At 36.1% G+C, this 15,070-nt stretch overlaps 1 protein-coding gene across 1 annotated transcript in view; it reads left to right on the top strand.

Moving 5' to 3' along the window:
• Nucleotides 1–14,292, top strand: part of LOC128864654 (sodium/potassium/calcium exchanger Nckx30C-like) — a gene marked incomplete at its 5' end in the record, with an annotated part of 177,423 nt that extends 163,131 nt beyond the window's left edge. Inside the window, one exon of the mRNA XM_054104410.1 lies at nt 9,645–14,292. Coding sequence (XP_053960385.1) covers nt 9,645–9,885 — 241 coding nt within the window. The remainder of the gene's footprint in view (nt 1–9,644) is intronic.
• Nucleotides 14,293–15,070: the final 778 nt, after the last annotated feature.

Below are 15,070 nucleotides of genomic sequence, written 5' to 3' on the forward strand. Positions count from 1 at the left end.
TAATATGGCTTAAGGTACTTTAATAAAATCAGTTGCATGTTATTGCACATCCTTTCAATAAGTTTTTAAAAAATATTAATAATAAAATATTGACAAATAAGCCCATGACAGAGTTTTTTGGAGATATGTGCTCTGCGGTGCCAATCGGCATTCGTCGTAGAATCATCTGAAACTAAAAAAGTCGAATTTTTCAGTTAAAGTATGACGTAATGCTCCCCCCCCCCCCCCCCCCTTTAATAACATTTTTTTTGCATTTTTGTAGTTTTGGTGGCAAAAAAACGTAAAACGAGCATTTTTGGCGAAAAATTTCGCCATATTTGTAAGTGAAAAACAACCTTAAAAAAAAAAATAAAAAAAAACAGTGGGGGGGGGGAGGTATTTTTGATTTCGAAAACGTGTGCCAAATTTGAAAAGAATCGGTTGAATAGTTTCGGAGTTGTGATTGGCACCGACTTTTAAGAAGTCGTTTCGGGAAAAACACGTTTGAAAAAATGACTCTGAAAAATTATCGATGCTCCGCATTGGAGGTAGAGTGCCTACAAAGGCTATAACTTTGAGAGTTCTGCTCCGATCCACTTAAAATTTTGACACAACATTTTTGAAATGATTTACTATAAGATGAGTGAAGAAAAAAAATTCGATTTTGTGACAAAGCATGAGTTAGGATGACATATCTATTGGTATACACGGACGATATAGCGGTGGTCATACCACACTGAGGACGCTAGGAACCAAGTCATCATAAGAACGCAAATATGGCTTGAGAACCACGGCCGAGAACTCACCAAACATAAGTCATCCTTATGACACGAGGTCACATGCCATTCAAGGTCAGCGTGCAAATAGACGGCAGGTCCTTAGTGACCCAAAAAGTAGTGTAATACCGAAGTATTCAACTTAATGGCAGACTTATTTTCTGGGCTCAGATACATACGGCTATCAAAGCAGCAAAGGTCACGGGAATGCTAATTGGCAAAAATCGGTGGATTATAAACCATGCTGCGCTGGCAAAGTCAATGGGACACTGAATAGAGTGGCAGACGGACGACGAAACTTATTCCATCAATTGGCAAATGGGTCCAAAGGAACTTCGGGTAGTGAATTACTTCTTAACTCAGTTCCTCTCGGGCCACGGATATTTCCGGAGATACCTATACTGCATGGGCAAGATAGGCGATTCCAGATGCATATACTGCGAAGCGCCGAGCGATGACGCTGAACACACATTCCTTAATTGTGACAGATAACTCGTGGAAAGAGATGCTCTGTGGGAGCAGATTGGTGACATCGTGGCGACCAATATAATTGGTAAGATGCACAAACGCGAGGACAGCTGGTTTGCAATTGAAAAACATTGAAGGCGTAGTACTTAAAAGATAGACCGAAGCCGCACAGATAGAGAGACAAGAAGACGAGCCTATAGCACGAAAGCTGGCTACAAATATAGTGAACTCAGACGTGGGTGAATAGAATTGGTCCTTTATGGATGCCGTTCTGAGTCTTCAGTAATATAGAAAGTAGTCCCGGGTAGGGTGTCTCCCCAGAAGGAGAGGAGGGATTGTTTTACTGGCCACACCACTCGACATAGTAGACGGCGGTCGCTGTAAGTGCGTAAGAAGTGTTTTCAACCCAAAATCACCCACCACAAAAAAAATGCATTACGAGATAATTTGTAACATTACTTTGAGGTATGATTGTGTGGCAGAGTGATTTGAGATTAATTTTCGGCCTTCAATTATGGGCAATTATAATAATAAATAACGGAAAGTGCGCAAAAGCGCATAATAAGGCTATTATTAAAAGAAACAAACTGTAGGCAGGCTTTTTGGTTGCTATATTTACATATTGATATAAAATGATAATAAAATATATTTTCCACTATAAATTTAATTGTGCTTTCAATCAATTTCAAAATATTTGTAAGGTGTATGCAGACTTTATAGGCTATGTGTACATAATATATACTTTTAAACGGCTTCCTCAACTCAAATTGTACTAATATATATTTGCTAATTAAGCTTTTTACACTTAGCTTCCGATCCACACCAAGCAAGTCGAAATCAATTTTGGCCGAGGCCTTTGAGTGTTATTTGATTCTTCTCTAATTCGGTGTGTTTAGTATTTTATCTGGCCTCTCGTTCTAGTACTTTGGTTTTATTTTTTTTTTAATTTACTATATTTCGATTAACAAGGCGCAGAGCCATTCTCGAGACCCCTTAGCAGTCGCTTCAAGCGTTGGCTCACTACACTCAACACACAATCCACAAATGTCAACTTCCATTTCCGTTACGACTTGTCATGAACATATTTGAATTGAGACTCACACATGAAAAACCCCTACGTACCTATATTTTGAATGGCGAGTGGTAACTGAGATGCATATACTTATATACCTGTATGTATGAATGTATACATATACATAAATGTTGGAGCGTGCACATTCATATGTACGAGTATGTTTACCTTTGTCTAGGCGAGTATGCTGCTCAATTGTGACCTTGTCGCATACATTTCCCCTTACCAATACGCATGCGTATAACCCCATTCATATGCGTAAGATAAGCCACTACTATACAAATGTATGTGTGTGTGAGAAGTTTGCTCTGCACTTGTTGGTGTGATTAGTACGATGATTTGTAGCGGGTATTCTATGCACACATTCATGTTCCTGCTCATACATAGCAAATATATACATACTTGCATACCTATTTACATACCATTCATTACCTACGTTTGCGTCTTTCCATTATGATATGCATATGAGTATATGAATTTTGCAAAAATTCATTCTCATCTTGTTTTCATTTCACTTAAACGCACTGAGGCCACTCGTAAATGATTTCAAATGTAGCCCACCATGGAATGACTGCAGCCAATGAGTCTAGTTTGCTAATATGCAACTCGTATGCTTTTGACATTTATTCTGAGTTAAGTCTGGGTTTTTCATTGCAATGACATTGTTTTGTTCTATCCTGAAGGTATTGCCAACATAAGTAGTTTCATCTGAATGAAAGGAAAGTTTTAGTAAGGTACGCAATTCATAGTAGCTTCTGTCTATGTACAGGGTGGCTGACGAAAGCCGCTACCAAAAAAAAATTGAATAACTTTTTTTCTTTTTAAGTTATCTGTTCCATTTTTGTTTTAATTTGCAGATTGATCCTTAAAATTTATTAAAATGGATAACTGGGACACGCAAACAAGAATTTGGAAAGTCCGCCGCTATCACGCACTGGAGTCCGTAGTTTTGGTACAGAGAGAGTACAGGCGGATGTTTGGCGGCGATCCCCCGAGCAGATGGACCATAATGAGACTGGTGAATAATTTTGCTGAGCAAGGAACAGTCGCAAGAAGGCCTTATCATCGAAACCCACCAGTTCGGACGGAGGAAACGATCGCTGCTGTAGCTGCAGCTATACAAAGCAATCCAAGGGTTTCAACAAGAAGCTTATCTGCTCAACTTGGTGTCAGCCGACAGTCTTTGCAAACAATAATGCACAAAGATTTAGACTTATTTCCCTACAAAATTCAAATGGTTAACAAACTGAATGCAGCAGACTTGCCGATTCGCTTGGAATTTTGCCAGAAGATCCTGCAAATGGTGGAAGAAGACCAAAACATGTTAAACTGCCTTTTCATGTCTGATGAGGTCCATTTCGATTTAAACGGCAATGTGAACAAACAAAATTGTCGAATATGGAGTACTTCTAACCCACAGATACTCCACGAGACGGAATTGCATCCTCTTCGCGTGACAGTGTGGTGTGCGGTTTCTTCACGCTGTATTGTCGGGCCTTATTTTTTTGAAGAAAATGGTCACACCGTTACGGTTACTGGAGACCGTTATTTGAAAATGCTGAAAAAATTTTTCTATCCAGAACTACGCCGAAAGAGAATTCCTTTCAACTCTGTGTGGTTTCAACAAGATGGGGCAACGTCTCACATAGCCCAGACTGTTATGACAGAGTTGCGACGAAAATTTCCCAATAAACTGATTTCAAGAAACTCCGAATTTCGTTGGCCCCCCAGGTCGCCTGACCTTACTGCACCTGACTTTTTCTTGTGGGGTTTATGTAAACAAGAAGTTTATAAAACAAAGCCAACAAATTTGGATGAACTAAAACAATCCATTCGGGCAACAATTGCGGCTATTCCTGTCGCAACTCTCAAAGCAGCAATGAACAACTTTTTACTAAGATGCCGCACTTGTGTCAACGAGCATGGGGGGCATTTAAATTCAATTATTTTTAAAACTAGTTAAGCTACATTTAATAAAATTTAATGACCTTCAGCTTGAAAAAAAAATAAATGAATTCCATACACTAAAAAAAAAGTTATTTGAGTTTCTTAATGTAGCAAAATTCATCAGCCACCCTGTATGTTGTTTTAAGAAAATATAATTTAATATTGGCACCGAAGTTCGGAATTTCCTTAAAATTTGTCGTTAGCTTAGGTTAGACTTGGCCGTCCGTGCTAGCTTCTGGATGATTTGCACCTACCTTGGCTAGTACAGGGTCCGGAACTCGAAGTGTAACCATTTGAAGAGACCAAAAATTTATTTTGGAAAATTACTTTTATTGAACTCAAAGTCAAAAATTTGTGAAAATAATACAAAATTAAGAATCAACTTACTTTTACTCGATATGACCACCTTTTGACTTGACTATGGCCTTGAGACGGTCCACAAATGAATCACAAGCAGCCCGAATGTGACTTGCAGATATTTTGGCCCACTCGCGGACAATGGCTTTTTTCAGCGCCTCGAGACTGGAGAATCTCTTAGTTCGGACCTTGTGCTCCAATATGGGCCAAAGAGAATAGTCCATCGCATTCGCGTCTGGTGAATTTGAGAGCCATTGTGTGGACGTTATAAAGTTCGGAACTTCGTTTTTAGCCATTATTGGTTCACTCGAGCTTTGTGAGACGGTGCCGAGTCCTGTAGAAACGGCCACGGTCTGCTAGCGCAATGTTTGTTTACTTACGGCTTCAAAGCAACCTCCAGAATACCTTCCTGATAATATTTCGCATTTACCTTGACGCCAGGCTCGATGAAAACGATTAGAGAGCCCCCATCTGCGGTTACAGTGGCCCCAACCATTACCTGGGGCGGGTTCTAACTCCTTCTGGCCAATAGATGACTCAAATTCTCGTATGAGCGGTCTGTCAAATAAATCCTATTGTTTTGGGAGTTTACAAATTGTGCAATTTGAAGAATTGTCTCGTCAGAAAACACAATATTCGGAAATCGGCCGCTTTCCGCCAAGCGAAGCAGCTGCTTCGCTCTATCAAGTCTAACTTGTTGCTGCTTTGGTGTGAGATCATACGCCTTTTGGATCTTGTAAGGCTTGACGTTGAGATCATTTTTCAGTATGCGGCGGATACTACTGTCAGATATTTTCAGTTCTTGCGCCATTTGATTGGCATTTCGTCGGGACTTCACTCAAATCGCTTCTTCACTTTTTTAACTGTTTCACGTGACGTGACAGTCTTTTGATGACGAGCTCCATGACGTTTCGCGATGCTACCAGTATCACTGTAGCGAATAATGGTACGAAAAACAAAAACTTTATTTACTTTAAGGTGCTCGAGCTCACGACCCACTATTACGTTTGAAACCCATTACTGATTTTCTTTTTTCACGTTTACTCTCGGCAAAATGTTTCCACGCGCTTGTGAACAATACTCTGGACTGTCATTTAGTCAACTAACAGACAGTTGATGCCCGTGCATCAGGTTAGGTTAGCCATGTTGTTGTGGGCGATGTAGACATCCTGATGACGGGGAAATTTTTCTCGACTATCAGCGGGCTCATGCAATCCGCGTTAAGGGAACTCTCGAAGTGGGCGACCTCAAACGGTCTAATGGTTAACCCAACCAAGACCCAACTAGTTCTGCTTACTAAAAGACATGAGATACCAAGTTTTCAGTTACCGTCCTATGGCATTATTCTGGACTCAAAACTTCCTTGGAAAAGGAACACCTAGGAAATGATGAAGAAACCTTGTAATACCCCTTTTATGTGTAAGAGAACATTTGGCAAAAAATGAGGTCTGAAACCGGTTAATATACTGGGCGTAAAATACGACCATCAGACCAAATTTAATTTATGGAGTTTTCGTGTGGTGGGAGGCGGTGCAGACACAATCCTACCTAAAGAATCTCATGAAAGTCCAACGATTAGCTTGTGTAGGAATAACAGATGCGCTCCGATCGACGTCTCATATTCTCATCCTACATATTCCATCCATAAATACTCGTATAAAGGGTTTTCTAATAAGAGGTGTTATTTTGATATTCAAAGAAAAATGCTATTTTTTAATATAAATGATCGGATGTTTATTTCATTATAAAGAGGAAGGTATGCCGTTAATATTGGAAAATAACATCAGGCAAATGACCGCCACGACCACGCTTACAGGGCAATATCCTTTTCATGAAATTTTCCATAACCGAATTGCAAAGTGGATGCGAATTCCATCCTTGACGTCTTGAATGGACCCTGGACTGTTGGCATAGATCTTCTTTTTCATGTGGCCTCAAAGAAAAAAGTTACAAGGTGTTAAATCACAAGATCTTGTTGGCCAATTGTGATCACCTCTTCGAGAGATAACAAGATCCGAAAACTTTTCCCGTAAAATATCAATGGTTTCGTTGCTTGTGTGGCACGTAGCGCCGTCTTGTTGAAAATAAACTTTGTCCAGATCAAAACCATCCAATTCCGGCCTTAAAAAATCGTTAATCATCGCTCGATCGCGATAGTTAACACCTGTTATTGGAAAACCCTTCATATGGAATGCTTCCCGGATTAATGAAGGAGACATACCAAAATAAAATACGCACGGTCAGGGATCAGTTCTACTATCGGTGGAGCACCTGCAAAATGCATCGAAACAGACTATCTGGTTCCTAAGATAGATCAGAACAAAGACCATAAAATACGAATACCCAACAGAAAGGATTGGCAGTCCAGAGTTAATTCAGATATTTATACTGACGGCTCCAAAATAGACAATGGCACTGGAACGGGAGTGTAGTCTTGTATTTAAATTGCTCCTTTACACTCCCAAATCGGTGTAGTGTCTTCCACGCTGAGATCTGCGCTATAGACAAATCAGCAAAAACGATTAGACTAATGGGCTTACCTCCAGCAAACCTTACCCTTTTTGTTGATAGTCAAACAGCAATCAAGGCACTGACCTCAGCGCGCATCAATTCAAAATGTGTTATATGGTAGAATGCATGAGGTCACTCTCGCTTATTCACCAACACAACACCACACTTTGTTGGGTCCCCAACCAATCTGGAGTGAAGGAAATGAAAGAGCAGATGAGTGTACAAGGAAAGGTTCTGAGCTTGATCTTCAGCGAGTGATGGAGGACATAAGCATTCCTCTAAACGAGTTATACGCTGCGATTGACCTGAGGGTAATCATGGAAACCTTCCTTGGTCTCTGACTACTAACTGCAGAGTCTCCAAAACGTTCTGGCCAAAACTGAATCTTAAAAGGACAACATGTCTGCTAAGATTCAACAAATCATCCACCACAGTAGAATGGAGATGAAGAAATTGAATTGGTAGAACAACTTCTCTGTGAATATCCTGAACTTCAAAGAAGCCGGGCCAAATATCTTGGCGATTATTACTTTGAAGACCTAGTCTTCTACCATTCAGCAATATTTGTACTTAAAAATAAAACATTTTATGGAACATGTATGGAAAGCACCCAGTGGTGCAACCATTCCTAAAATGTTTGCGTAATAAATCCATTGTTGACTTCCTCTTCAGTATGTTAAAGGAATCGGGATTGAGAGTAATTTCTCTGATTAAAGGGTTTGTGAGTGATTAAAGTATTTTATTGTAAGATGTACCAGCTTCAGCTATTGTGAGAAATTCGGGCATTTGTGATGTAATAGGGTGAAGAATAAGTTCGTAGCGTTTTTACCGAAGACTTTTAATTAAACAAAAAGCAATAAGTTAATCAATTATTTATTCGCCGTTGCTGTTTACAACATCTTCCCACCTCTCGGCCAAAGAAGTTGTTGCGTTAGTTTTTAAGGACCTCTTTGTTATTGAAGAATAAGGCGGATGCTGAAGGACCTCCCATTCGAGCTCTTGGAATGCAGCTTTGACGACTTGTGCAACATGTGGCCTGGCATTGTCCTGAAGGAATCTGTTTTGACCAAGTCGGTCAGGTGTTTTCTGTAACAGGTGTAACTGGGCAATGTAAGGATTCTTGTTGACCGTGGCATTGTTTTCGAGCATTTTCTAGTGCACCATGCCCTCGCAGTCTCACCCAACACATATCAACTAAACTTTTTTGGATGAAGATTCGGCGTGACTCTCGGCTTTGTCGTATCTCATGAAGTCGCCCACTCCTTTCTTTGATTCGTATTGATGTACAGGCATCATTCTCATCTCCCGTGATGATTCGGTACAAAAAGCGCTGTCTATGACCGCGTGTTGCTCGATGGCGGACGAGGTGCTGAGAAGGAATTTGAAGTCGACTTTCTTTGTTTTTTTTTTTCGTTGAACTTGTGAGGCATCCAGTCTTCCAATTTTTCAGTAAATCCCATTGAATGAAGGTGATTAGAGTCGTTTTATGACCGCAATTCATTTTTTCCGCCAATTCACGACTGGTTTAGCGACTGTTCTCTTCCAAAAGTGATTTGAGACGTTCTTCATCGAATTCAGAAGACCTTCCGCTGCCAAAGTCGTCATTTTTAAACTTTGAAAACTCTTTTCTTGCTGTATACTCGCCTATGACTCGTCTTTTCCTTACAAGTCGCAAATATCGCGGGCTACTTCGGCAGCTTTTTGACCTCGATGAAAAGCAAAGGAGAGCGGGTGTCGAAAATATTGATGTACGCCTTCTGGGTATTCCATTTCTAAGCTTGAAAAATAATAAAAAATTATATAACACAAGAATACAATACAATTAACATATCGCACTTGTTACGTTAAAGCTTAACAACTCAAAAAGAAAAGGAAAAGAGTAACAACTCAAAAATTTGTTATTTTAGCGCAACTACTAAACAAATAAGAATGAAACAACCGTTATATTGTTTTTAATGATATTTTCGTGCAATTATCTATTTTTCCCCTTGTAATACCTATATTATTAATATTTACGGAAACAGTTTTTCGTCTCTACTGAAAATGTTCAGATTTTGAGTTGTTACGCTTTAACGTAACAAGTGCGATATTTTTGCGGAAAGAGTTCTATCGAATGAATGCCCAACAGCAAACAAATCGTTGTAAAATAAAGGAAAATATAAAAACGCTATGAACTTATGTCCCAACCCAATGCATATAAAAGGATACTAATAAGCAATTTTGACTTGATAATTTAACTTTAAGAAAAACATATTATATGAAATATAAATATATTAAGAAGAACAGCAACGTTTTATTAAAAAAAAATTCGATGCCAAAATTTTGCAAAATATTGCATAAATTTCAAAATTGTAAAATTTCTTTCAAAATTTTTTCGCTCAATTTTTATTATGCAAATAAACCAATTTTAAAAAAATTCACCTGTCATGGCATCGCTCTTATACAAATTTGTAGCTCATCATTAATTATTTTACAGTTAAACGAATTCAAATATTTTATTCATATTTACGCTTTTCCACTTTTTCTACTTACAGTTTGCCTATTCCCTGGCTGATATATGGCATCATCTATGATGCACCTGTCGAGGTTAACTCTGTGGGCATGGTCTGTTCCATAACGATACTCTTTATGATGTTACTCTTTGTCGTTTTGTCGATTGCCTGCTTCCGTTGGAAAATGAATAGAGGACTCGGTTTTACAATGTTTTTGTTGTATTTCGTTTTTGTTGCTGTTTCGTTAATGTTCGAATATGATACACTCCAATGTCCAGTGTAAAATGTGACAAGAAAATAAGAAGAAGAAAAAAGCAAGAAATAGAAAAACAAAAACAAAAACAAAACATAATAGCAAAATAGTAAATAATATGAAATAAAAACTAATTTAAAGAATAATTGCGACCAAAATGTAGTAAAAAATAGGTGATTGATTGAAATAGTTTTAAGTAAAATAAATAAAAAATTTAAAAATTATATCAATAAAAAGGAAATAAGAAATTAAAAAATTGTTAATAAATGACAGAAAAAATGTAAACTTGAGACATTAGCGAAAAAAACAAAAAAAAAAAATAATAATAGTTAAAAACGAAGTAAATTTTAAGTTAAATGATGAAAACCAAGCGAAACAAACAGGCGGGCAATTGATGAGTGTTGCCAATCAGCTTTCACATAGCAAACCAACAAATACTTATATACAAGTGCATAAAAGTTATAGACTAAGCGTTACTTCAAAACAAATATGAATTATATAGCAAACAATTGTAACTCTTAAATACTTTCACAAGCTATAACTAATGATATAAATAATGAAATTGTTAGACTTCGTCTTTTTCACGCGCTCCTCTATTCTCTCAAATATCAAATTGTAAAGAGTGTTTATTCAATTTTATAGGCGTTTTTCTTTTTAATTACTATTAAAATCAAAATCAAATAATTATAATTTTATTTTAAGTATGCAAAATTGCACACCAACATATGTTACATGCATATGTATGTATTTGTAAACATATATATGTATATGTATATATATATGTATATATGTATTGGGCAATATTATTGAGTAACAAATCCACCACACCATTCTTAATTTATCGCATAAGAACTTAATGTCACATTCATGACCATACGAACGTATTTCTTTATGTGCTTTAAATTGTCAGTACATAGCTTACATATTTGCATTTTACCGCCAGCCCAATAAAAATTGCTTTCACCTAATTAATTTGAATCGAAAAAGCTTTCACAGCTTCGAAAGCTGCAACATGAAAAGGCTTGTGATTTTTATAATAGCTTTGAAACATTCAGAGCTGCAACTTCAATAAAGTGCAGAACTTAAGCTTTCAGCTGTGCGCGCTAATGCTTACTTACATACACACACGTACATACAAAAAGCGCTAAAAAGCTACTTAATAACGGGAAAATTTCAAGCCACATTACCCAGATTGCTATGATTGGTCAACTTTCATACTATAGCACACTTTCAATGACGTAATTGAATATAATTACGCTGATGTTGTGTTTCTTTCAGACTTTACAATTTTATTTAACAAAACAAAATGCAAAAAAAAAAAATTAATAATACAATTTTTCAAAGTGCAATAATCAAAAGCATTTTATTTGACCAGTAAACCTATAGAAAAATAAACCTAAACACACACATAAATATTAAGTTGATTTATATAAATGCATACAAAAAAGTATTTTAACGAAACATTTTCAAAAAGCTAAAAGCTGTACTATTTAGATTTAATTGGAAAAGAAGCCAGAGTAAACTCCAAAATTACTTTATTAAAACTCTACTCATTTGCTAAGCCAAATCGGATAATAAAAGCTAACTAAACCAAAGAAAACTAATATAAGAGAGCATTAACGATACGCGCGACCGCCGAAGTGAAGGCAAGCTGCAAATAAAATTAAACCTTACTAAAATACCGTTACTATTAAGCCACTAGAAACATATATTGTAAAGTTTAACCCTTTATATAAAGCTTAAAAACTAGTAAGTTGGCATTACATTTATTATATACATAGATATTAGCACTTATTTACTATTTCACTGCTCACATTATGCATTGAGCCAACACATACACTACTATGTATCATACACACGCGCACCCACACGATTGATGGAATACAGAAGGTTGGGCATGTCGGTGCTATGAGATTTTCTCACCATCAGCTGTTGAGTTTGCTACAGAGTAGTGTCTATCGCGATGGAGAGAGTGTCTATAATATTCATCCCTCTTCTCTTTTCTACACTTCCAAATACACTAACCTAACCTAACTTTAATTGAAGTTTACATGTGTTGGCTGTTTTGCTACTTTCCTCTCTTGTCACGCTCGAAAACATCTTTATGGCTAAATTACTCTGAAATTGCTCTCTCCACTTCGATCGTTACACCATCTCCACATCCTCATATCATCAGAGCTGCATTGCTTAATTTTTATTTACGTCGATGCTCGTTTTTCTGCAAACTATGTATTGAATTCATATCAGCAAATCCACGTATATCATTCTGAGAACGCACACATGTATGTACATTCAAACTTTATCTTTTGGTTGTCGAATCAAGATAATTTTCCTTAACATCTATTTTCTTTTAAAACTTAGTATAGTTAAAAAAAAAACGTAGAACTCCGACGACGTACAGTGTTAATTTAGCGTATGCGCAGTTCGTTACAAAATGTGTTACGAAATGTTGACGTTTGGTAGCGTTCTTGAATCAGACGATGAGTAGCCATTTTCAGTAGTGGCACTTCAATTTATATAAGAGTCGTTAATTGACAATTATTGTAATAGCAAATGGCGCTGCGTCATTATAGTTTTGTTGTTTGTAAATACCACGATGGCAGTCATATTTGTTATAAAACTGGTATTTTTGGAAGAATATTGAAAATTTTCACTTCTCATTACGAAATCAAAAGACCAAATATAGTAGAAGTGAAATGCTCCACTCTAAATGCGTACAATTTCCAAAATTTCGAGTAACAAAAATACAGTTTCCAATAATTAGTAGCATCTCTGAGTTCCGACATCACGCTAACTGTCGCCACAAATTATGTTCTGATACGAATATCATCAACTCTAATTTTTACCGTAAATTCTAGTACTAACTTCACAGCCGTGCAATTTCCTCAGCAATATGCATTTGGCTTTCTGTGAAATGTTGCTAGCAACATTGATAGTCACATAAGAAGGAACGTCAAATGAATGAGCATCTCCCAAGATGCAATTGGCAAATTTTGGTAAGAAAAGTATTTCTGAATAATCAAAAGATATAAAAAAGATTTACTTACACTCTTTGCGAAGACATATTCGAACTCATGTTACTTCACCTGCGCCTCACTCAGTTTTCGCTCAATTTCAAACGACATGTGCATTTTAAATAGGTGTGAGCAAATGTTGCTGGCATGTTGCGCGTTGTTTTCACGCCATGAACTGAGTATTATTTTGCGGTGAGATACATACGAAATTGCACGCATATTTCACGGCAATGCAATTCACACGAAACGCGTACTTAGTGCTATGCGTTACTCCGAAAACTCAGATACCTGTTACTATTATGTAACTCTGCTGTGAGTCTTCAAATTTTTGACAATTGGCGGTTTCAAATTACATAATAGCAAAAGGCACAAACAAAGGCACAGTCAAACCACATCATAAAATTGGCTGTATTTTAGAAATGAAATCCATGCTTGGTACTTTTTCCTATACATTTCATAAAATTATGTGGTGACTTGTAATTCGATTAAACGCATCAAAACCACCATCAAGTGAGTTTTGAAATTTTTGTCAGCTACGGCCTTTTGCATTTCCATTAACTTGCATGGAGAAACAACAACACCACAGATTGCTGTAATAAAAAAGTTACTAAATCTTGGCGTCGAAATTTCATAATACATTTGCTTCTGAACTGTGAACAGCCCAATTGTTAACAATTTAGCAAATTAGAAAATTTGTAAAAGATAGAAGAAATTTGTACAAAGTAAAAAAAAAAATTAATACAAACCCGTTGAAGTTTTGCAAAAGCGCAAGCAGATAGTATTTAATCTACTTAAAAATCTATAGGCATTTATGACTTAACAATGAGAAAACAGCCATTAATCTTACTTGCTATATCCGATGTAAAAGCAAAAAATTTACCCTATACGAAAAAGCAAGAAAAATGAGAAAAATGCATCGGTAGTAAAAATAAAAGATGATAATTTATAAAAAAAGCAATAATTTATTATAAATGGAGCAAAACTAACTAAACTACACTAGAACTAATAAAAGAAAGATGTAAACTAAAAACATGTTTCAACTTAAAAACTATCTGAAAATTTGATTCATTTTCGATGAACTTGCTAAAAAGAATTACGCAAAGTATTGTATGAAAATACAAAAAAAACATTACTTGAAACAACAAATACGTATTACACTTTATAAACTTAGACTATTTTAAGTAATGAAAACATAGAAACTCATTTTACCTTAATAAGAAGTCCAAATAAAAACTAACAACTATTCAATTCTAATAAACAAAATGTAAACGCGAAAATCTAATTCTTTTCTTATTTTCATTTTGTTAATTGACTTATGGTACTAAATTACTATTAAAATATATTAACAAATTACAAAAAAAAAAAAACAAATAAATTCGAATTCAAAAATGAATAATCTTCCATACATTTACCAAAGCAAACTTAGTAGAAGAAATATAAGCGAAAAACATACCCAAAATACTAAAACAAAAGCCCATTTCAAAGAGTTATATACAAAAAACAAAAAAAAAAACACAAAAAACACATATTAAACATATCTCCTCACTCACTCATGCGCTATTTACACTACTAACCAATTTAAGGGACCGTACGTACAGTAAAAACAACATGCACGTGAAATGAGAACCAAGCAAAGAAAAAAGAGAGCAGAAAAATTTGAATTTCAACGCAACTGTTGTAATACACGTAACAATAAAACAAGACCGGGAAAATGCTTTAATTGAGACTAAAACGCAAAATGGAATCGTACTCGTATATCATACCGTTACTGACCAAACTGGACCGAAACCGTAAGGCCCCATAGCCATAGTTAGAATAAATTGACTTTAAAACTTGTATCATGTATGAGATATCAATCAAAAAAGTTACTAACTTTAAAGTCGGCTCTCTTCGGACTGCGACTGTTCGTTCATGCGTAAAATAGAGAATATATGCTGCATAGACTGCATAGACTTGAAAATGATAGCAAATGAGACGACGACGGTTTACACACAAATACAAAGTGGCATATGTATAGCGAAAAAGTTGTTATGGTTATAGAGTTTTAAAAAAGTTACATTAAAAATAATAATGATAAACACACCAAAAAGCATAACATTTACTAGATAAAGAGAAGGGGAGAAATCAGAAGAAAGCAACAGAATTGCATATAAAAAATTGTTGAAAATTAGTCACTTCATATTATATACTTAATGAAAAAA

This window comes from Anastrepha ludens, chromosome 5, assembly GCF_028408465.1.
Source record: "Anastrepha ludens isolate Willacy chromosome 5, idAnaLude1.1, whole genome shotgun sequence".
Classification (NCBI taxonomy): Eukaryota; Metazoa; Arthropoda; class Insecta; order Diptera; family Tephritidae; genus Anastrepha; species Anastrepha ludens.